The sequence below is a fragment of the Oncorhynchus mykiss genome, chromosome 2 (assembly GCF_013265735.2).
Source record: "Oncorhynchus mykiss isolate Arlee chromosome 2, USDA_OmykA_1.1, whole genome shotgun sequence".
NCBI lineage: Eukaryota > Metazoa > Chordata > Actinopteri > Salmoniformes > Salmonidae > Oncorhynchus > Oncorhynchus mykiss.
Genome location: NC_048566.1, coordinates 54,425,591 through 54,449,462, shown reverse-complemented (window position 1 = coordinate 54,449,462; position 23,872 = coordinate 54,425,591). Strand labels below are relative to the sequence as shown.

Below are 23,872 nucleotides of genomic sequence, written 5' to 3'. Positions count from 1 at the left end.
ACAGTGAGAGACTTGTTTTTAGAGAGGTGGATTTTTAAAAGTAGAAGTTCAAATTGTTTGGGTACAGACCTGGATAGTAGGACAGAACTCTGCAGGCTATCTTTGCAATAGATTGCAACACCGCCCCCTTTGGCAGTTCTATCTTGTCTGAAAATGTTGTAGTTTGGAATTAAAATGTCTGAATTTTTGGTGGTCTTCCTAAGCCAGGATTCAGATACAGCTAGAACATCCAGGTTGGCAGAGTGTGCTAAAGCAGTGAATAGAACAAACTTAGGGAGGAGGCTTCTAATGTTAACATGCATGAAACCAAGGCTATTACGGTTACAGAAGTCGTCAAAAGAGAGCGCCTGGGGAATAGGAGTGGAGCTAGGCACTGCAGGGCCTGGATTCACCTCTACATCGCCAGAGGAACATAGGAGGAGTAGAATAAGGGTGCGGCTAAAAGCAATAAGAATTGGTCGTCTAGAACGTCTGGAACAGAGAGTAAAAGGAGGTTTCTGGGGGCGATAAAATAGCATCAAGGTATAATGTACAGACAAAGGTAAGGTAGGATGTGAATACAGTGGAGGTAAACCTAGGTATTGAGTGATGAAGAGAGAGATATTGTCTCTAGAAACATAATTGAAACCAGGAGATGTCATTGCATGTGTGGGTGGTGGAACTAATAGGTTGGATAAGGTATAGTGAGCAGGACTAGAGGCTCTACAGTGAAATAAGCCAATAAACACTAACCAGAACAGCAATGGACAAGACATATTGACATTAAGGAGAGGCATGCTTAGTCGAGTGATCAAAAGGGTCCAGTGAGTGGAGAGGTTGGTTCAGGGTCACGGTGATTTAGACAGCTAGCCAGGCCATCGGTAGCAAGCTAGCATAGGATGGAGTCTGTTGTTAGCCACCTCTTGCGTTCGGTCAGTAGATTAGTGGGGTTCCGTGTGGTAGAGGGGATTAATCCAAATCACACAACAACAACAAAAATAAGAACAATAGATATATTTATAGAGGCCCGAGAAGAAAACATAATAATAATAAAAATAAAACAAATTGTCCGATTGTCTATTCAGATAGCAGCCGGTAAGACAGCTAACGGTTAGCGGGCCGCAGATGGGCGTTCAGGTAACGTCACGACGGAGGAGCCAGCCGGATCTCCTTCAGGTAGATAACGTCGGCAGTCCAGTTGTGAAGGCCCGGTGGGGCTCCGCGTAGGCAGCAAAACGGGTCCGGATAGGTGACCGCAGCCCAGGAGTGAACAATGGAACTCAGGAGTGATTGACGGAGCTGGCTAGCACCGGAACAACCGATGCTTGCTCCGGAATCGACGAAAGCCGATTGTCACACGGATAGCAGCTAGCTAGCTGTGAGATCCGGGCATGAATGTCCAGAGAGCAGTCGAAATCCAGGGACATGGAGAGAAAAATTGGTCCGGTATGTTCCGTTCCGAGCCGCGCTGCGCCGTACAAAACTGGCGATAGATTTTCGAGCCAATGGATAGCCGATGACCACAAACCGTGGTTAGCTGAATACTAACGATTTGCCAGTAAAGAAGCTAACTAGCTTCTGATTAGCTTCTGGATTAGCTTCTGGGCTAGCTCCTGGCTAGCTTCTGGCTAGTTTCTGGCTAGCTTCTTGAAGTTTCTGGCTAGCTTCTTGGAGGATTACAGATCTGAGGTAAATAATACTTTTTTATAAATATAAATTGGTGAGGCGGGTTGCAGGAGAGTGTTTTGAAGATGAGTTGATGGAAAATAAAAATAAAATGTATGTGAAAAAAGTTGTAAATATTTATATGTACAGGACACGACAAGACGAGGACAAAAGACGTCTGAACTGCTATGCGATCTTGGAGAGAGATCTTCCTTGCTGAGCGGCCTTTCAGATTATGTCGATATAGGACTCATTTTACTGTGGATATAGATACTTTTGTACCTCTTTCCTCCAGCATCTTCACAAGGTCCTTTGCTGTTCTGGGATTGATTTGCACTTTTCGCACCAAAGTACGTTCATCTCTAGGAGACAGAATGGGTCTCCTTCCTGAGCGGTATGAAGGCTGCGTGGTACCATGGTGTTTATACTTGCGTACTGTTGTTTGTACAGATGAAGGTGGTACCTTCAGGCGTTTGGAAATTGCTCCCAAGGATGAACCAGACTTTCTGAGGTCTTGGCTGATTTCTTTTGATTTCCCCATGATGTCAAGCAAAGAGGCACTGAGTTTGAAGGTAGCCCTTGAAATACATCCACAGGTACATCTCCAATTGACTCAAATGATGTCAATTAGCCTATCAAAAGCTTATAAAGCCATGACATAATTTTCTGGAATTTTCCAAGCTGTTTAAAGGCACAGTTAACTTAGTATATGTAAACTTCTGACCCACTGGAATTGTTATACAGTGAATTAATTATAAGTGAAATAATCTGTCTGTAAACAATTGTTGGAAAAATTACTTGTGTCATGCATAAAGTAGATGTCCTAACCGACTTGCCAAACTATAGTTTGTTAACAAGAAATTTGTGGAGTGGTAGAAAAACTAGTTTTAATGACTCCAACCTAAGTGCATGTAAACTTCCGACTTCAACTGTATCTGCCTCTATCACTCCAGTATCTCTGCGCAATGTAAATATGCTATTGGAATTGACCCTGTAAATAGATTCTAACTTCTCGTGTTCTTCTTAGTTCTTATTTCTTGTGTGTTTCTTATGTTATTTTTAGTTGTTGTTTTTGTTCTGCCTCATGTTATTTTTAGTACTACATTGATATAGATTATTATATTGTACATTAGAACGTGCAAGAAAGGCATTTCACTGTACTTGTGCACGTGACATTAAAACTTGAAACGTGGATGCTATTAAGCCAACACATATCCTCTAAAATGGTCAAAGTGGAATAGGCGTACTGAATGTCAGCGGAGTGCAGAAGTAATGTCAAACTCACAGCAAAGAGAGCTTGGAGGTGCAGGCGCCCCCTGACTGTCACTCTGACCTCCCTGTACGCAGGCAGGTTGAGTCTGCACTGCATTGGCAACGTCATGCTGTTGGAGTGATTCTGCACAACACATAACAAGGATTCTCATCAACATGATACTGTCCTAATAGCCCATATGCTGAAAACTCCATAACCAGTTGCAAAACCGGTTGAAATGACAGCACAGTCATTTTATTCCAACCAGTTTCTGGTTGAAATTATATAATATTAATTTTTATTCCAACCAGTTCCTGGTTGAAATGACATCATATTAATTAAATTCCAACCAGTTTCTGGTTGAAATGAGATCACAGTAATGTTATTCCAACCAGTTTTTGGTTGAAATGACATATTAATGTTATTCCAACCAGTTTCTGGTCGGAATTATATCTTAGTAATGTTATTCCAACCAGTTTCTGGTTGAAATGACAGCACCAGTTTTGCCATCTGGGTAGTACTTCAGTACATACACAACCACACTAGACACATAGGCAGATAACCAACACTTACCAGCTGTGGGACGTGTGAGAGATCTTCAGGGAAAACATGGTTTGGAGTCATGTGATGTGGGAGGACACAGTTAGAGCTAACCGCCTGGTGAGGAGAGAGAGTTTTAATCTGTCATCCGGTAGCTACACACAGACACAGGGTACAGTCCGGTATAGTTAGAAGAGGACTGGCCACCCCTCAGAGCCTGATTCCTCTAGGGTTATACCTAGGTTCCTGCTTTCTATGGAGTTTTGGCAACACTTTATTTTATCTGTCGTTCTGCCCCTGAACAGGCAGTTAACCCACTGTTCCTAGGCCGTCATTGAAAATAAGAATTTGTTCTTAAGTGGCCAGCGAAGAGTCCAGATCGGAATCCCATCCAAACCCTATGGCGAGAGCTGAAAACAGCAGTTGGCACGAGGGCACCCATCAAACATTGAAGAATTAGAGCAGTTTGTCTGCAGTTATCTTGGCCAAAGGTTGTGCAACCAAGTGGTGACCACAATTTTGTTTGAAATGTCAACTTATTTGAGAAGAAATAGGGAATATCTACGAAAGGTGCAAGGGTGCCAATATATTTGGTCGCAACTGTATACAGTAGATTAATGTATATTGACAATGCAAGGTTATAACATTGAATAATAACTTATCCTCTCACCTGGTCAGTGTCGATATTGGCAATCTGGAAGAGATGGTTACCACTCTTTGTAACAGCAAACACGTCAACAGCGAACTGCAAGTCTGTCACTGGGAAGAAGCCCAGATTCTGTATCTGTACGTTGAGAAGATAATAAATATAAAGATACTGAAGAGAATGTAAAAAAATGTATAGTCTACAGATTATAGTCAGTATTTAGTATTTATACTTATAATGTAGATCGGCCATATGTATAACTTGGACAAAGGATTGCAGGTCGGGTCTTGTTAAGGTAGCGATTGAGAGAAACTCACGTGATAAGTAAGGTTAAACATTGGACCACTGCTGCCGGGTTTGTTCCGGTAGTGGTCTGAGTTGATCTCAAAACGAGGAGGCTTGGAGTCCCTGAGGTGGAGAGAAAAGGGATGGATGATAGAAAATATCCCCCCCCCCACACACTTTAAATGACTCCTTATGTGTGGAATCATCTAAATTCAGCAGCTCATTGAAACCCACCTTGTGAACAGGAGGTCTGCCTCGTACTTCAGAGGATGAAATATGTTGTTGATGTTATCCTCTGGGCTCATCTCCTCCCCATCGCTGTAGAGCACAAATCAACATGAAATAATTCACCTGCACCCTGTTTGTGTTTGACACCAGGGTTAGGGTCAAGTTCATTTATTTCAGTTTACTTCCTGAATTGACTGGCTTGAAATGGAATTGACCTCAATCCTATTGGGTACAGTACATACATGAATTGTTTAGGAGGAGGTGATTGTGGAAACATAGCAAGTCCGGTTCCATTAGTCCGTAACTGGTTACGGTTACCTGGTGGTAATAGCTACCCAATGGGCAAAAACTGGCTGAATCAACGTTGTTTCCACGACATTCAAAAAAAATCTATGTGATGACATTGAATCAACATGGAAAATTGATTGGATTTGAAAAAATCATCAACGTAAGGGAATTTCATCATTTATTCATCCAACTTTTAAGCTGAATCAAATAACATGGTGACAATTTTTGTTGATTTCACGTTGAATTCACAACTCAACCATCAAAACTAGATGTTGAACTGATGTCTCTGCCTAGTGGGTAGGGGCTGAAATGGAATGTGGTGATAAGACGCTTTATGTTGGTGTTTCCTTCATTTTTGCAGTTACCTGTATGTCTATGAATATATTCATATATGCACTGTATGTCAATCACCTGGCAGCCTGCAGGACAACCCTCACATGGTCCAGGAAGACAGAGTGACTCAACTCAAACTCCAGCCGGAAAGACACCTGGGACACGGGCAGAAAAGACATATACCATTAGTCACATAGCATCCACATGCAAAATATTTTATGTTGGAAACTTAGGAACTGAGAGACTTACAGAGGCTCATATAGGCTAAGAAATGTTAAGGTCTCTGGCAACAAGCTGTGTTTTACATTTTGTTTTTACTTCCAGTCAAATTATACCTGATATGGTACTACTAAGTCTATTATCGCCTGAAGCATCTGCCCTGTGATAGACAACATCTGTCAATGCATTGTCCTTCTCCAAAACATTTCTTCCTTTCATTCCTCATAACTTCTGCGTGTTATTTTTTCCCCCCCTTGTCCTGATTCATCTGACCACCTAAGGGTTTCTATTAAGGGAAGGACAACCCTGCAGTACATAGGGAGTGTGGTTTCTGCTCACAGCCAGAACACAGAATGGACCTGTAACTCACTGACTGACCATGGTATATCAGGAGAATACAACCAGGGACAGACAGAGGAATCTCCAAAACGTGGCTCGGTGGTCTTTAAGGCACTGGGTGACTGCAATTCTCGGACTACAAAACTATGTGACCATGTGTTGAGTGGAGAATGCAAGCTTTCGTACAGCTTCTTTTTGCAGGTTTAGGTTTCTGTTTATTACCCTCACCTGGTAAGCTGTACATACGGAATTTATGTCTTTGGTCATGTTAAAGGGACATTTCACGCAAATGACAAAATTGCATATTGGTTTCCATACACTGCAAGCAGTTTTTGGACAACATATGACAGCAATCCATGCTTGGGTTTAGTTTCCCTGGCACTGTTTCCAAATGCTAACGTTTTAGCATTTGTGGCACATATCCCATAGCCTGACGACTCACACTAAAATATTCCGCTGCTGTTGTTTGCTGCATACTTTAGTCTCAGACTAAAATGGTTTGTGGTGACGAGGGGCACAAGTGGCGTTGTACAAAACAAAGTAATCAGCGTTTGGATCGTCTCTAACCAATCAGAGTATCAAAGCCAATTACAGATTTTCAAACAGACGATTTACCCACGTGTGTTCTGAATCTGGCCCAACCCATCGGTTTCTGGACCAATCAGACAGACGAATGTGTTCACATTCGATGAAGGGTCAGGGAGGTACTCAGATCCAGACTCATTGCGGAGAAGAAACTGACGTCTGTGGGCGTGGCGTAGCATTTGGGTAACGTTTCGTAGCGAGTCTGGCTAGCCAGGCAAAAAATCCCATTCAAGTCATGGGACCGATATTAGCATTTGTCACACATCATGTTCAAATCTTTCAAAAGTATCTAAAACTGATTGTGAAGTTCAACAAAGGCACTTATAGATGATTTGAACATGATGTGCGAAAAATGCTAATATCGGTCCCATGACTTGAATGGGATTCGTGCCACAAATGCTCAAACGTTAGCATTTGGAAACAGTGCCAGTCACTGCCAGGGAAACTAAACCAAAGCATGGATTGCTGTTATACCTTGTACATAGACTGCTTACAGAGTAAGGAAGCTAATGTGTCATTTTGTAATTTGGGTGAACTATCCCTTTAAGGGCCAGGAGTTCTTCCAAACCTTGTGGCCTGACAAGGCAAAAATCTAATAAGTTCCTCAGTTTTCCTGGTCAGATGCTTTGGTAAGCAAAAATGCTGGCCCTAGTAATGTTAATTAAATGTGTCCAAATGAAAACCTCTAGTATTGGCAAGGTGATGTAGTGAGGGAGATGTAGTGAGGGTGATGAACTGACGAGGCAGGAGCCAGCAACAGTGCTGATCAGATACAGTACCTGGGTCAGTGACCTCATAAAGGGTGAGCTGACATTGCAGGTCCTATCGTTCCTCTCCCTGTCCTCAGCACGACATTCAATCTGGATGTCTGAGTGGTCCTGCAGGGTGACAGAGATACGCTGAGTCAAGTGCTGAAAAGACCTAACGTATTACTTTGATCACAAACTGTCATAGGTTACTTATGCTGTAATCTTAACATAATAAGAGATGTCATGATGTGGTCTATCTAACTCATGTCTGAAGAAACATTTAAGGGTTAGTGTATGACCTCTCCCCTCACTGATATGATATGAACTTTACTATGCAGCAACAGTTTGCACAACCATACCATGGTTATCCTCCGTTTTCTCCTACCTTGACTATGAGACTGGAGAAGAGCAGGTTGTGGGAGTGGGAGATGTTGAGCGTGGTGCCATAGGCGTTCTCTCCTTGGTTCTCCAGACGAGCTTCTACCACCAGCCTCCTGCGTGATGCCTCCACCACTCGCTCCGAGGCCACCGAGGCCCCCTGGTGGTGACACAGCGCCCATGCGGCCCGCTCCCTTGGCCTACAGAACTGCCTTTGGCCGTAGACAGACATGAACAGTGGCGTCACGTTCTTACCCCCTTTTCTCCCCAATTTCGTGGTATTCAATTAGTAGTTTCAGTTTTGGGAGAGGCGTACGGACTCAGGAGAGGCGAAGGTCGAGAGCCGTGCGTCCTCCAAATCACAACCCAGTCAAGCCGCACTGCTTCTTGACACATCGCCCACTTAAACCGGAAGCCAGCCACACCAATGTGTCGGAGGAAACACCGTACACCTGGCAACTGTGTTATTGTGCATTGCGCCCGGCCCGCCACAGGAGTTGCTAATGCGTGATGGGACAAGAACATCCCTGCCAGCCAAACCTTCCCCTAACCCAGACGACGCTAGGCCAATTGTGTGCCGGCTGCAATAGGCAATAGAGCCTGGACTTTAACCAGGATCTCTATTGGCATGGCTAGCACTGCGATGCAGTGCCTTAGACCACTACGCCAACCCTTTTTAAGGTGAATTCAATGATTCAATGATTGGTGGGTTCCCAGAGGAACTTTTTCTATTTCCAGATGGGTGGAAACAGTATCGGGGAAACTCCACCTTGTCTATTAGAGTGAAGTGTAAAGGGGAGTGGCTAAAGGGATGACTTGGGATTGGACATACAGACACCATCTCATCTCGTGTGCGTGTATTGTGTGTGTGTGCTTCTGAGGGCTAAAAAGTCACCTGCGGTCTAGAAGGTCTGTCCGACTGTGCAGGATGAGGTCAGGGACACAGCTGTCATCCCCCTCGCAGCCATTCCAGAAGGGGATCTACAGAGAGATATCAAATCAAAAAATTAAATACAAATGTTATTGGGCACATGCTTCATAAACAACTGGTGTGGACTAACAGTGCAGAGATAAACAAAATAGAGAAATATTAGAAAAGTAAAACACGTAATAATGAAAGTAATAATAGATACACAATGAGTAACAATAACTTGGCTATATACGAGGGTACCAGTACTGAGTTGACGTGCAGGGGTACGAGGTTATTGAGGTAGATATGTACATATAACTAAACTCAGCAACAACAACAAAAAATGCCCCTTTTTCAGGACCCTGTCTTTCAAAGATAATTAATTAAAAATCCAAATAACTTCACAGATCTTCATTGTAAAGGGTTAAAAAACTTCTTAGGGGTAGAGTCTAGTTTCCTGAATTTCCGCCTGACTGACATGCCCATTATTTTTGATACGGCAGGCAAAAATCAGAAGAAAAACCAAGGGTCCCAGGCTCTTATAATGAAAACCTATTGTTCTTATGTAATTCCGTCTCCCACATTACAATTCCTATGGCTTCCACTAGATGTCAACAGTCTTTACTGAAGGTTTCAGGCTTGTTGTTTGAAAAACAAGCAAGAATTTTGATTTTTGGTGAGGAGAGCCCCGGAACAATATCAGTCTTTCGGCGCACGCTTGCTGATTTTGCTTTCCTATTGAACATACTACTTTCCATATGAAATATTATAGTTTAATCCTCAGAGTACCTGAGGATTAAATAGAAATGCCGTTTGACTTGTTTGACGAAGTTTAGTGGTAGCTTTTTAGACTCCTTTGTCTGCATGTTGAACGAGTGGATTACTGAAATCAATGAAGCCAACTTAACAGACTTTTTGGGATATAAAAAATTATTTTATCTAACAAAACAACCATTCATGTTGTAGCTGGGACCCTTGGGATTGAAAACAGAGGGAGATCTTCAAAAGTAAGTGATTTACTTAATCGCATTTTGTGATTTTATGAAGCCTGTGCTGGTTGAAAAATATGTTGATCTGGGGCGCCGTCCTCAGATCGCATGGTACGCTTTTGCCGTAAAGTCTATTGTAAATCGGACAATGCAGTTAGATTAACAAGAATTTAAGCTTTTAAATTATATAAGACACTTGTATGTTCATGAATGTTTAATATTGTGATTATTTATTTGAATTGCGCGTCCTCCAATTTCATCGGATGTTGTCGGCTGGTGTCCTGCTAGCGGGATGCCTATCCCTAAGAAGTTTCCCATGCTTGTTCAATGAACCATAACTTTTTATGTCTGCAGGGGCAGTATTGAGTAGCTTGGAAGAAAAGGTGCCCATTGTAAACGGCCAGCTCCTCAGTCTCAGTTGCTAATATATGCATATTATTATTAGTATTGGATAGAAAACACTCTGAAGTTTCTAAAACTGTTTGAATTATGTCTATGAGTATAACAGAACTCATATTGCAGGCAGAAACCTGAGAAATTCCACTTCCTGTTTGGATTTTTTCTGGGGGTTTCAGATCTTCAACCAAGCCCTCATTGAAATTACAGCGAGATATGGATGAGTTTTCACTTCCTACGCCTTCCACTAGATGTCAACAGTCAATAGAACTTTGTCTGATGACTCTAATGTGAAGGGGGGGTCGAATGAGACAGGAAATAGTCACCACTGCCACGAGTTGACCATGCTTTCACCATGCGCGTTCACAGGGGAAGGACCTGCGTTCCACCGGTCATCTGAAGTCATTCTCCGGGTTGGAATGTTATTCAAGATATATGTAAACAACATTCTAAAGATTGATTCAGTACATCGTTTGACTGTACATGTTTTCTACTGACTGTTACGGAACTTTTGGACATTTCGTCACGTTATAGTGGACACGCTTTGTGACTTTGGAATTGTTTACCAAACGCTCTAACCAAAGTAGCTAATTGGACATAAATAACGAACATTTTCGAACAAATCAAGCATTTATTGTGGACCTGGGATTCCTAGGACTGCATTCTGATGAAGTTCATCAAAGGTAAGGAAGCATTTATCATGTAATTTTCTGGTTTCTGTTGACTCCAACATGGAGGCTAATTTGGCTACTGTTCTGAGCTCCGTCTCAGATTATTGCATGGTGTGCTTTTTCCGTAAACTTTTTTTGAAATCTGACACAGCGGTTGCATTAAGGAGAGGTATATCTATAATACCATGTGTATAACTTGTCTTATCATGTTCAAGTATTTATGTTGAAACGATGTGGCTATGCAAAATCACATGATGTTTTTGGAACTAGTGAATCTAATACGCCAATGTAAACTCAGATTTTTTTTATATGAACTTTATCAAACAAAACATGCATGTATTGTGTAACATGAAGTCCTATGAGTGTCATCTGATGAAGATAATTCAAGGTTAGTGATTCATTTATCTCTATTTCTGCTTTTTGTGAATGCTATATTTCGCTGGAAAATGGCTGTGCTTATTGTGGTTTGGTGGAGACCTAACATAATCGTTTGTAGTGCTTTTGCTGAAAACCATATTTGAAATCGGACACTTTGGTGGGATTAACAACAAGATTACCTTTAAAATTATATAAGACACATGTATGTTTTAGGAATTGTAAATATGAGATTTCTGTGGTTTGAATTTGGCGCCCTCTATTTTCACTGGTAGTTGTCATATCGATCCCGTTAGCGGGATTGCAGCCATAACAATATAAACAATTAATGAACATGCACCTGTGGAACGGTTGTTAAGACACTAACAGCTTACAGATGGTAGGCAATTAAGGTCACAGTTATGAAAACGTAGGACACTAAAGAGGCCTTTCTACTGTCTCTGAAAAACACCAAAATAAATATGCCCAGGGTCCCTGCTTATCTGCGTGAACATGCCTAAGGCATGCTGCAAGGAGGCATGAGGACTGCAGATGTGGCCAGGGCAATAAATTGCAATGTCCGTACTGTGAGATGCCTAAGACAGCGCTACAGGGAGACAGGACGGACAGCTGATCGTCCTCGCAGTGGCAGACCACGTGTAACAACAGGTACAGGTACAGGATGGCAACAACAACTGCCCAAGTTACACTAGGAACGCACGATCCCTCCATCAGTGCTCAGACGGTCCGCAATAGGCTGAGAGTGGCAGAAATTAGGGCTTGTAGGCCTGTTGTAAGGCAGGTCCTCATGAGACCTGCAACATCACCTGCAACATTGTCGCCTATGGGCAAAAACCCACCGTTGCTGGACAAAAAGTGCTCTTCATTGACGAGTCGTGATTTTGTGGGTGGGGTGATGGTCAGATTAGCATTTATTGTCGAAGGAATGAGCATTACACCGAGGCCTGTACTCTGGAGCGGGATCGATTTGGAGGTGGAGGGTCCGTCATGGTCTGGGGCGATGTGTCACAGCATCATTGGACTCAGCTTGTTGTCATTGCAGGCAATCTCAATGCTGTGCTTTACAGGGAAGACATCCTCCTCCCTCATGTGCTACCCTTCCTGCAGGCTCATCCTGACATGACCCTCCAGCATGACAATGCCACCAGCCATACTGCTCATTCTGTGCATGATTTCCTGCAAAACAGGAATGTCAGAGTTCTGCCATGGCCAGCGAAGAGCCCGGATGTCAATCCCATTGAGCACGTCTGTGACCTGTTGGATCAGAGGGTGAGGGCTCGGGCCATTCCCCCAGAAATGTCTGGGAACTTGCAAGTGCCTTGGTGGAAGGTGCAGTCCATCTGGTGCAGTCCATGAGGAGGAGAAGCACTGCAGTAGTTAATGCAGCTGGTGGCCACACCAGATACTGACAGTTCTTTTAATTTTGATCCCCCCCTTTGTTCATGGACACATTATTCAATTTCTGTTAGTCACATGTCTGTGGAACTTGATCAGGTTGTCTCAGTTGTTCAATCTTGTTATGATCATTCAAATATTTACATATGTTAAGTTTGCTGAAAATTAACGCAGTTGACAGTGAGAGGACGTTTCTTTTTTTGCTGAATTTAGGAATAAAGTGACAGATGGTTAACAGTAGCAGCAGCGTATGTGCTGAGTCAAAAGGTTTGTGCAAAAAGGGTCAAGCGTCAATAGCCAAAGTAGCTATTTGGTTAACTATTTAACTAACTATTTAGCAGTCTTGTGGCTTGGGTGTAAAAGCTGTTCAGGGTCCTGCAGAGATAGTAGGATATTTAGTGTAATAAATTGGTGTAAAGCCAAATAACAATGCCCCTCTTCATCAAAAGTATGTATCAGAACCAGTACACCAGTACAAAGGTTACAATGGCGCCGACAGAGAAGGCTGTCTCGCTTCTAGTCCTTAGGAAACTTTGCAGTATTTTATTTCACAATCAAATGCCGACCGTTTTATCTTCCAAGATAATTCTCTTTGGTTATTGTCACAGCCATGTATATACCCCCTCAAGCCGATACCACGACAGCCCTCAAGGAACTTCACTGGACTTTATGCAAACTGGAAACCATATAACCTTAGGCTTTATTTATTGTAGCTGGGGATTTTAGCAAAGCAAATTTGAGGAAAAGGCTACCTAAATTCTATCAGCATATCGACTGTAGCACTGGATCATTGTTACTCTAACTTCCATGATGCATACAAGGCCCTCCCCCGCCCTCCTTTCAGCAAATCTGACCACGACTCCATTTTGCTATAGGCAGAAACTCAATCAGGAAGTACCCGTACCAAGGACTATTCAACGCTGGTCTGACCAATCGGAATCCACGCTTCAAGATTGTTTTGATTACATGGACTGGGATATGTTACGGGTAGCCTCAGAGAATAATATTGACATATATGCTGATTCGGTGAGTAAGTTTATAAGGAAGTGTATATGAGATGTTGTACCCACTGTGACTATTAAAACCTACATATGTGGCAGGGTCTACAGACAACCACGGACTACAAAAGGAAAACCAGCCACTTCGCAGACAGCAACGTCTTGCTTCCAGACAAACTAAACACCTTCTTTGCCCACTTCGAGGATAATACAGTGCCACCGATGCAGCCCGCTACCAAGGACTGTGGGCTCTCCTCCTCCGTGGCCGACGTGAGCAAGACATTTAAACATGTTAACCCTCGCAAGGCTGCTGGCCCAGATGGCATACCTAGCCGCGTACTCAGAGCATGCGCAGACCAGCTGGCTGGTGTCTTTACGGACATACCCACCTTTCCCTATCCCAGTCTGCTGTCCCAACATGCTTCAAGATGGCCACAATTGTTCCTGTACCCAAGAATGCAAAGGTAACTGAACTAAATTACTCACCTCAGTCCTAAAGGTAGTGGGCCAGCCGTGGTCCAGCACCGGGCCTTGGTCTGGACTCTGCAGACCTACCTTCACCACAAACACTATGGGATGGCCGTAGTCTGCAGTTTCCTGTTGGAGCAAGGTGGAAAGTCAACTGTAGAAATGTAATTACCCATTGCCTTAGTTTGAGGGTTCTTTTTCCATTCTAGAATTTATATTTCTAGAATGGAAAAAGGCTACTCCCTGCCACAACTAGTTTCAATACAGAACATGTATGTACAATGAAATGTATACAGTAATAATGAAGATTATGCAGAATTAAAACATGAACTGCTTTTACTTGCAAGTGCTTAGCCTGAGACTGTGCTCACTCACCTGAACATAGAAGTGGACATGTTCACAGGACTCCTCCCCATGTTGTAGTGTCAGATTCCTTGACTGCTGCTGTCTGTCATTGTCGTCCAGCGATGCTCTGGGAGGGTGCCTCCTCTCGTCTATCAGCACCCTGTACCACACACCTAACCACACTCAGAGAGAGAGAGAGAGAGATAAAGAGTGTGTGTGAGTGTAACAGTGGTGGTTCTGCTACTTCGATGACCACACTCACGTGTAGAGAAACCTTGTCTGAGACCTCAACAGTTTTATTGGCTCCTCAGCCTGAGCCAATGCTTTGGCTTAGCGGGCTAATCTGATGTTCTGGACACAGAAGACCCAGGTTCAAATCCCGTCAGTCACATGAGAAGACAACTATCTAATGTTCATGTCCACTGAACTGTGTTGACAGGCTGTAAATGTTGGCACCTACTACTTTTAGATTATTTTAGGCTTGAATTATATGTCAGTGAGGGCTAGCTGTATGTAGCAGGCAATACATATTCCCTCTCCATCTGTGGGCATGAATGAGATGAGGACACAGACTAGACTTTTTCATATTTTTCATTCCGGCTTCTCCTCTCACCATGGGCGGTCGTGGTAACAGGAGAATACTGAATGGGAAAAGTGGAGGCACAGTATGTTGTGTCTGTCAGGTTCTGCTTTCATCTAAAAGTGGGTTTGAAAGTAGGCAACTCTATAACCCTGAGGTAAATCAGGAGATACGCTGCTCCACTTCTATGCGTGTAGAGATTGTGTGTGTGTGTGTGTGTGCCTGCGTGCATACACTCTTCTGTCTGATATAAACCAGACTAGGGGAAGGAGGGGAAAGGGAGGACTGAAAGGGAAGACAGAGACCGACACACTTTAAGCCCCTCTCCCTGGCTCTGCTCCGCTGAGTGAGGCACTTTAAAGAGTTCCCCCTAGCCCCTGGGCTTAGGACATTAGGAAAAAGGTTTTCTTGAAAAAACGGACTGACCCTAGCCACACATCTGACAGGAATTACACACAGACACAACAACAACCACTAACCCTGGGGAGGTTAAAAATAAAATGTCACGTGACCCTCCCTTTGTACTGTAAAAAAATGTGCACACCCTCCCCCTCATAAAATTAACTCTAAAATAATTATTACCACCACAATAAAAATAACTGTAGCAGCCCTGTGTTTATAAACATGGATATCGACTTGAGCACTTCAGCATTGTTTTATCGATCCCACGCAGGTCTACGGGCCAGAAGATTGATGGTTTTCCAACCTCCACTGACAAGCGCACTCTCAATGTCTGTCTCATTACACTAAGATCAGAGCCGGCTGCAGACAATGATCGGCTAGGGTGAAATCTGATTATAACTATAAACTAGGTGGTTTGAGCCCTGAATGCTGATTGGCTGACAGCCGTGGTATATCACGGGTATATCACAGCTTAATTATATACAATATTTGCAACAATGTTTCCACATTCTGATATTCTCCGCTACACGCGCCGAGCATGTGTCCCTGGTGCGCAGGGTGCTTGGTCGCCTGTTGGAGCATGACCTGTACTTCAAGGCTGAGAAGTGCCTGTTCTTCCAGCAGTCTGTCTCCTTCCGAGGGTACCGCATTTCCACCTCAGGAGTGGAGATGGAGAGTGACCGCATTTCAGCCACCACTGTAAAGGAGGTGCAGCGGTTCTTAGATGGCTCTGTTTACCTCGGCTCCCATGCTGGCCCATCCGGATCCCTCTTTGGTGTTCATAGTGGAGGTGGACGTGTCTGAGGCTGGGATAGGAGTTGTGCTCTCTGCACGTTATGTCTGGTGTGCATCTGGTTTTGTACCTATTTATTGATTGTTCTGTTTTCCGGTGGTTTTTATTATTATTTATTATTTATTATTATTATTTATTATTTTGCTCTCCTGCGCCTGACTTCTCTGCCGCCAGTATGCACCCCTTACATAAATTGAATGTCCAAATCCATTTAAAGTATCTACTGTACAAAATGAATTTTGCAGGGACACAATTTGAAAGGAAGGCTACAGCAAAAAAAAAAATCCTTTTACTGTTTGCGATTCACAAATTATTATTTTGATTCCCATGATTCAAATCATCGCATTTTAACCGAACCCCAACTACTGCAATGGTGAAGCACATCATTCAATTAGTCTAAAATAGTCATTTTAAAATAAGTGATTCATGTTAATGAAATTTACTCACTATTTTATTTTTTACTATTTTGAGAAATGTGAAGAGGGGAATCAATTATACAGTAAATGTAATTTATAAAAGTGAAAAGTGCTGCACTGTATAAATGCAAACCGCATTGTTGTTTTTATTATGGCATTTTGATTTGAGAGGAGTGGTTACTCAGCTGACTGATTAAAGTTTCACTTGTACCCATTCTTTCACAAATTCACAGGTTTAAGGACTCTTGGAAGAGTAGTCCAAATGAGGACTAAAAGAGATCCAAATCAAATCACATCACATAAAAAATCCTGAGTGTAATGGAGTGAGAACAAGGGGATCTTTATGTAAACAGCTCTGCTCTGAGGTACTTGAGGTTTTGTTGGTCTCATTATGCACCCAAATCGTTACTGCAATAAGCAGTCAGAATCTAGTCAGAAAGTACAATGAACCCAGAGTTAGGAGTCCCAACCAAGATCTACATGAAACCACATGTGCGCACTAACACGCCACACACACGCTCATTCCAACACTTTTAATTCAGTAATAATGCCCAACTAGACCAAACACACCCACTCCATGGCTCTGCATCCGAGTCCTGGCATCCAGACTGATACACACGATGGCAGACATGCAGGTGACGTCCTTGCCTCCCCTGCGGCAGTCCTTGTTGAAGGTGTTGATCTTTTCCGGTTCAAAAGTGATTTTTCCTTGGATGCGCACCACACTGCGAGACCTGAGGGAAGAGAAGGGGCATAAGGGCCATTATCAGTGTGTCTATGTGTGAACGATGGGACTGCAATAGTATGGGAGTGTGTTGGGGTGAGTGTGTGTCACTAACCAGATCAGTACTGCTGCACCCAATGCGCCCACTGCCAAGTCCACCAACCCGTCTTCATTGACATCCATCATCCCATGAACACTGCGGCCAAAATACTGCAGACCAGCAGAGAAGCCTGCTGCTCCAATTCTCTGAGGGAGAGTGTGTGGGGGGGGGGGGAGAAAAAGCCAGTTAGTGAGACAGCAAAAAATACTTTTAATATTGGTTCTGAATAAGCCACTGCGTGACTAGGGGTTGTGTGCCACTGAGCTCACCTGTCTGTATTTGTGTTGTATGCCACTGAGCTGGCCGTAGAACAGGTAGATGGCCCCCTGGTGATCGTCCTCTAGAGGAGCTCCCACCACTACCTCACTGTACGAGTCACCATTCATATCAGGGATAGGGGCCATCGCTCCACCGAAACGAGAGTTCTGGGACTGGTCGGAGACCTCAAGTGTCCCTTCCAAAAGGAAATGGTTCTGTAGATAGAGAAAGAGAGAAATCTCGACAAGCCATTTCTGTATGGACCTTGCTTTGTGCACAGGGGCATTGTCATGCTGAATCAGGAATGGGCCTTCCCCAAACTGTTGACACAAAGTTGAAGGCACAGAATCATTTAGAATGTCATTGTATGCTGTAGCATTAAGATTTCCCTTCACTGGAACTAAGGGGCTTAGCACGAACCATGAAAAACATCCCCAGATCATTATTCCTCTTCCACCAAACTTTACAGGCGGCATTATGCATTGGGCAGGTAGCATTCTCCTGGCATCGCCAAACCCAGATTTGTCCGTCGGACTACTTGATGGTGAATCGTGATTCATCACTCCAGAGAACACATTTCCACTGCTCCAGAGTTCAATGGCAGCGAGCTTTACATCACTCCAGCCGACGCTTGGCATTGCGCATGGTGATCTTAGGCTTGTGTGCGGCTGCTCGGCCATGAAGCTCCCAATGAACAGTTATTGTGCTGACGTTGCTTCCAGAGGCAGTTTGGAACTCGGTAGTGAGTGTCGCAACCGAGGACAGGCAACTTTTACGCACTACGCACTTCAGCACTCAGTGGTCACATTCTGTGAGCCTGTGTGGCCTACCACTTCGCGGCTGAGTTGTTGTTGCTCCTAGAGATTTCCACTTCACAATAAAAGCACTTACAGTTGACCAGGGCAGCTCTAGCAGGGCAGAAATTTGATGAACTGACTTGTTGGGAAAGGTGGCATCCTATGACGGTGCCATGCTGAAAGTCACTCAGCTCTTTAGTTAAGCCATTCTACTGACAATCTTTGTCTATAGAGATTGCATGGCTGTGTGCTCGATTTTATACACCTGTCAGCAACAGGTGTGGCCGAAATAGCTAAATCCACTATTTTGAAGGGGTGTCCACATACTTTTGCATACATAGTGTTCATGTACACTCTGATTCACTTCTCCTGGTTCTCACCTGCTGAGTCACCCTGTAGATGTAGACCTTGCCCCTCTCCCAGCCCTTACTGAAGAACATGGGCGCTGCCACCAGGAGGAAGTCTGTCACACCGTCCCCATCGATGTCCAGAGGAGCTAGCTCACTCCCGTAGTATGACCCAATCTACAGACACACCAGATGACAAAGAGTCAAGCCATATGTGCTCTTCTAAAATATGCAGAACAGTGATTCATTTATATCTATATATGCACATTCAGTCCGAACCATATCACAATTTGAAAAGTGTTAAATTAACACAGTACAATTACCGTCCATAGCATCCAGTGAGGGGAAAACCCCATTCATATCAAGTCCATTTAATTGTCCTAATCGTATTTTTAGCCCACATACCCCACAAGCAAGGAAGGAGTGTAAGAGGGAAGGGGAGGCATGTGAGACCGGATGCACCACCTAACACATCCCAGCCAGACTAGCTTACTGTAAATCTTGCCCCAGTGGCCTCAGGCGTACTGCATTTCTAATGCCCCCTCAGGAATGCGCAGCGCTGACTCTAGGACTCTACTCCTCCCTCCCTCTCCCAAACAACAGTCTGGTCTGACACAGTGGTTAGACCTTATTTACAGGGAGCCTGTTGCCCGGGGCGATGCGTCTGTGCTCAGTAGCATACCCTGTTTTGATTGGATGCATACAGATGAGAAGCACATGGGCCGATGAGACAAAGGCCATCTGGACCGGGCAGCCGAGTCTAGACCATAATGTAACGAAGACTCCAATGTGTCACACGTGTGCACACACAAGCTTGACACGTAGAGCCAGTGTGTGCACGTGTGTGTGTGTGTGTGTGAATGTGTGTGTGTGTGTCACTGTCAGTGTCGGTGTGTCTTGTTGGTGTGTGTTTGTTTGTTTAAGCAAATCAACTCAAGCACCTGCCTGTAATGGTGTCCCCCAATGTTCAGTCCTTGGCCCCCTTGTATTAATAATTTAAATATCTTGGTGTGTCTCACCTGCTGGCCTTTGAGTGAGTGTAGGATGGTGAGGTTGCCATTGTTTCTCAGGGTAAAGATGATGACTTTGCCTGTGTGGTTGAAGCGAGGGGCTCCAGCAACATAGAGCTGCCTGCCTTTGGCTGACACCACTGAATTTACTGTGTAACCTGGGAGATTGGACACAAGGACACACTTTCTGAAGGCACTGTCCAAAAGTTATGGGAGAGGGTGCAGTCATGGGTGTGCAGTGAGATAACCAATCGGTTGAACTGTATTGTCCTTGTCAATCATTTTGAAAAAATATTTTCTTAAAAATTGGAAATCAAGATGACCCTCCATCGTTAAGACAGTGAATGAATCAAATGCATTATTATCTAAATACAGAAAAATTTGGGCTCCAGAGTGAAACAAAATAGTAAAATTTGAAGCCATATGGCATAAAGTATTACAAGCACTGGAGATATTCAAAGGATGAGAAATTAGAGAAAATGAGATGGACAGAATAGTTAAATAACTTGTCTGCTAAAATGTATGTGTGTAAATGTTAAGTTGCCTATTGTTTTTAAATTGTCAAAAAATAAAAATAAAACACACTATAGTATAGTACCTCATGCAATGTTAGACAGACTATTCATCCATCCATCTATTTATTCATCTATCCACACACCCATTCATCTCTTTATTTATTAGTCTATGCATCCATCCATCTATCCATTCATCCATCTATCCATCTGTCCGTCCATCCATCCATCCACCCACCCACCCACCCACCCACCCACCCACCCACCCACACAATTCTACCTGCCCATCCAGTTCACTCACCCAAGTAGGCCCCATGGTTCTTCAGTTCTTCTGGGAACTCTTCCAGATAGGAGGACTTGGGTGGGACTACCTTCCCATGACGTGTCTCTTTCAGAACAGCCCCGTTCCAGTCATAGGCCCCCACGGCCCCCACCAATATGCCATCCTACAGGAACAAGCATTTTCACATCACTCGCCAAATACACATCTCTCATTAGGTCAATGTACCTCTTTCGCCACCATACAAAGAGGTACCAAAGCAGAGAGTGATGATGTCTTTTATGAGAAATAATGGGTTGAACATTTGTCTTTTGAATAAGTCCAATCCTTTCAGTAAGTTGATTTATTCTTTGGTATTTTTACACTCCCTATCCTGTTTTTCTCTAATGGCAGGGTAGTCAAGTGGTTAAAGCTGTGGACTAGTAACCAGAAGGTTGCAAGTTCAAAAAAAAAGCTGACAAGGTACAAATCTGTTGTTCTACCCCTGAACAGGCAGTTAATCCACTGTTCCTTGAAAATTCATTAAGAATTTGTTCTTAACTGACTTGCCTAGTTAAATAAAGGTTATACAAAATAAAAAAAGAGCACCGGGCAACAAGGAAACAAACGGCTTGGTTACACTTTCCAACATGAATGCACCATCATTGCTAAACTTTCACAATAAAAACACGTGAGTACATTTAACAAACACACATACACGCACGCACAGGTGGTGTTGAATGAACTGTACACACACCGTCACATGCAGATGTGAATGCACTGTATGTCATGTCCAGAGGTGAAAGTCATTCAACCGTGAGTTACACATCTCTACACATCTCTCAGAGCAAGAAAAACAGGGGTCATGGTCAACGACCAAATCCCCAGCAGTGTGTGCAATGCTCCATTAGGCTGCATGATGCATGGGAATGTTCATTGAGCCCTGTCAAACTCTCATACTGTTTTGTATTATTGTTTTAGATACCGGTGAAGCTATCACCACTGTCACCATACTTCAAGTTCGCCTGATCCCAGATCTGTTTTGTGGTGTCTTGCTGTCTCCAATGGTCACTTGACTTGAAAATGACCATAGGTGCTGGCAAGAAAGCACAAACAGATCTGGGACCAGATTAGCATTGACCACCAAACTATACTCAGCAGACCGCATGTACGGTACTATAGCAACGGTCTTCCTTAACCTTTGGAAGAGAGAAAGAAGGTGTTCAAGAGAAACCGTGTTCTACAGGGTTGTAATAGTGCCACATACACAGCCCATGTGAATTCACTAATAAAAGTTCAAATACTGACACCATGCCAGCGGACAGATTTCAGCCAACGCTACAGTCATGGCTAAATCAAGACAGCAGCGGGGCTGTTGTGAAGATACGCCATGGCCAAGTATTCCCTCACTCATAGTCATAGGCTGTCGACGTGGACAGTTCTACTGGCTGCCATGGCAACTGTTGCGGAGTAAAGTAAGTCTCCCATTGGGATGGATACAGTATTATCCATGACTTATGATTTTAAGAATGTGGGTATTAGCTAATAGTTTATTCGATAATTTACATGTACAGACAGACAGAGAGTAAGTTTACTGGCCCTTCTGTGATATCCTTAAAGGGTGTTTTCACATACAGTCCTCTTTAAAAGACGTGATCTCAGTCCTCTTTAAAGGGAACTCTGGGGTAAAAAAAAAAGCTAAATAACTCAAGTCTCTTTGTATTCACACTGCCCTTGCCTTTGAATGAGGACTCAACTCTTTTGTCAGTTCACTTCACATATTTGTGGTCTGAGTCCTCTTTCCATTCACGTTGTTATGTTTAAAAAGGAACCCAGATCTTTTTCCAACATTCACTCAATGCACTCTGGGTTGTGCAGGACAAGCCATTCCATCAGAATATGTTATTGGACAGCTATACAGTGCCTTTGGAAAGTATTCAGTCCCCTTAACTTTTTCCACATTTTATTAGGTTACAGCACTATTCTAAAATTGAAAGCCCTATACTGACAAAGTAAAAACAGGATTTTAGCAATTGTTGCTAATTTATAAATTAAAAAAAAAAAAAAACAGAAATATCACATTTACATAAGTATTCAGAACCTTTACTCAGTACTTTGTTGAAGCACCTTTGGCAGTGATTACAGCCTCAAGTCTTCTTGAGTATGATGCTACAAGCTCGGCACACCTGTATTTGAGGAGTTTTTCCCATTATTCAATGCAGATCCTCTCAAGCTCTGGAGTATTGCTGCATATCTATTTTAAGGTCTCTCCAGAGATGTTCGATCGATCGGGTCCGGGCTCTGGCTGGGCCATGCAAGGACATTCAAAGACTTGTCCGAAGCCACTCCTTTGTTGTCTTGGCTGTGTGCTTAGGGTCGTTGTCCTGTTGGAAGGTAAATCTTCGCCCCAGTCTGAGGTCCTGAGTGCTTTGGAGATGGTTTTCATCAAGGATCTCTCTGTACTATCTTTGCCTTGATCCTGACTAGTCTCCCAGTCCCTGCCGCTGAAAAAAATCCCCTCCACCATGCTTCATCGTAGGGATGGAGCCAGGTTTCCTACAGACGTGACGCTTGGCATTCAGGCCAAAGAGTTCAATCTTGGTTTCATCAGACCAGAGAATCTTGTTTCTCATAGTCTGAGAGTCTTTTGGTGCCTTTTGGCAAACTCCAGCGGGCTGTCATGTGCCCTTTACTGAGGAGTGGCTTCCGTCTGGCCACTCTACCATGAAGGCCTGATTGGTGAAGTGCTGCAGAGATGGTTGTCCTCCTGGAAAGTTCTCCCATCTACACAGAGGAACTCTAGAGCTCTGTCAGGGTGATCATCGGGTTCTTGGTCACCTCCCTGACCAAGGCCCTTCTCCCCCGATTGCTTAGTTTGGCCGGGCGGCAAGCTCAAGGAAGGGTCTTGGCGGTTCCAAACTTGTTCCATTTAAGAATGATGGAGACCACTGTGTTCTTGGAGATCTTCAATGCTGCAGGCCTTTTTTTAACCTTTCTTCAGATCTGTCCAATCAATTGAATTTACCACAGGTGAACTCCAATCAAGTTCATCTCAAGGATGATCAATGGAAACAGGATGACCCTGATCTCAATTTTGAGTCTCATAGGAAAGGGGTTGAAATAAGGTATTTCTGTCTTTAATAAATTTGCCAAAATTTCAAAAACCTGTTTTCACTTTGTCATTATGGGGTATTGTGTGTAGATTGCTTGGGATTGTTTTTCCAATCCATTTTAGAATAAGGCTGTAATGTAAAAAATGAGGAAAAAGTCAAGGGGTCTGAATACTGTTTATACCTACTTACATTTTGGAAGCTAATAGATTGCATTTAGTTAAAAGATGAGACATAAAAATTGTAATCAAAAGATAATATTAACATGTAAATATTATCTGTAATAGGATAAATAGCAGAAGAACAGCTGCCGATTAAATAATGCTTTAATTGAAAATTGCGCACCCAATGTAGGCTACTGCCCCTTTAAGAGCTAGAATTGATTTTGTATGTTGGGATTCTCATCAAATATGTTGTTGTCTTCTCACACCATTCAAACCCCACAAGCGAATAAACAGCTTATGAAGCTCTCTTTATAGATTACATATTGCAAACAAATAATCTGAACTAAAAACTCCACACATATTTTGG

At 43.3% G+C, this 23,872-nt stretch overlaps 1 protein-coding gene across 3 annotated transcripts in view; it reads right to left on the bottom strand.

Moving 5' to 3' along the window:
• itga11b (integrin, alpha 11b) overlaps positions 1-23,872 on the bottom strand; it is a 91,037-nt gene that overhangs the window by 6,492 nt on the left and 60,673 nt on the right. For all 3 annotated transcript variants that reach the window (XM_021565519.2, XM_021565510.2, XM_021565528.2), the window contains 17 exons: positions 20,274-20,418; positions 19,470-19,618; positions 18,484-18,627; positions 17,318-17,521; positions 17,064-17,194; positions 16,795-16,958; positions 14,064-14,206; positions 13,707-13,817; positions 8,382-8,467; positions 7,494-7,698; positions 7,139-7,237; positions 5,295-5,371; positions 4,602-4,685; positions 4,400-4,490; positions 4,107-4,220; positions 3,470-3,553; positions 2,930-3,040 (listed from right to left, as the gene is read on the bottom strand). In XM_021565519.2, coding sequence (XP_021421194.1) covers positions 2,930-3,040; positions 3,470-3,553; positions 4,107-4,220; positions 4,400-4,490; positions 4,602-4,685; positions 5,295-5,371; positions 7,139-7,237; positions 7,494-7,698; positions 8,382-8,467; positions 13,707-13,817; positions 14,064-14,206; positions 16,795-16,958; positions 17,064-17,194; positions 17,318-17,521; positions 18,484-18,627; positions 19,470-19,618; positions 20,274-20,418 — 2,142 coding nt within the window. The remainder of the gene's footprint in view (positions 1-2,929; positions 3,041-3,469; positions 3,554-4,106; positions 4,221-4,399; positions 4,491-4,601; positions 4,686-5,294; positions 5,372-7,138; positions 7,238-7,493; positions 7,699-8,381; positions 8,468-13,706; positions 13,818-14,063; positions 14,207-16,794; positions 16,959-17,063; positions 17,195-17,317; positions 17,522-18,483; positions 18,628-19,469; positions 19,619-20,273; positions 20,419-23,872) is intronic.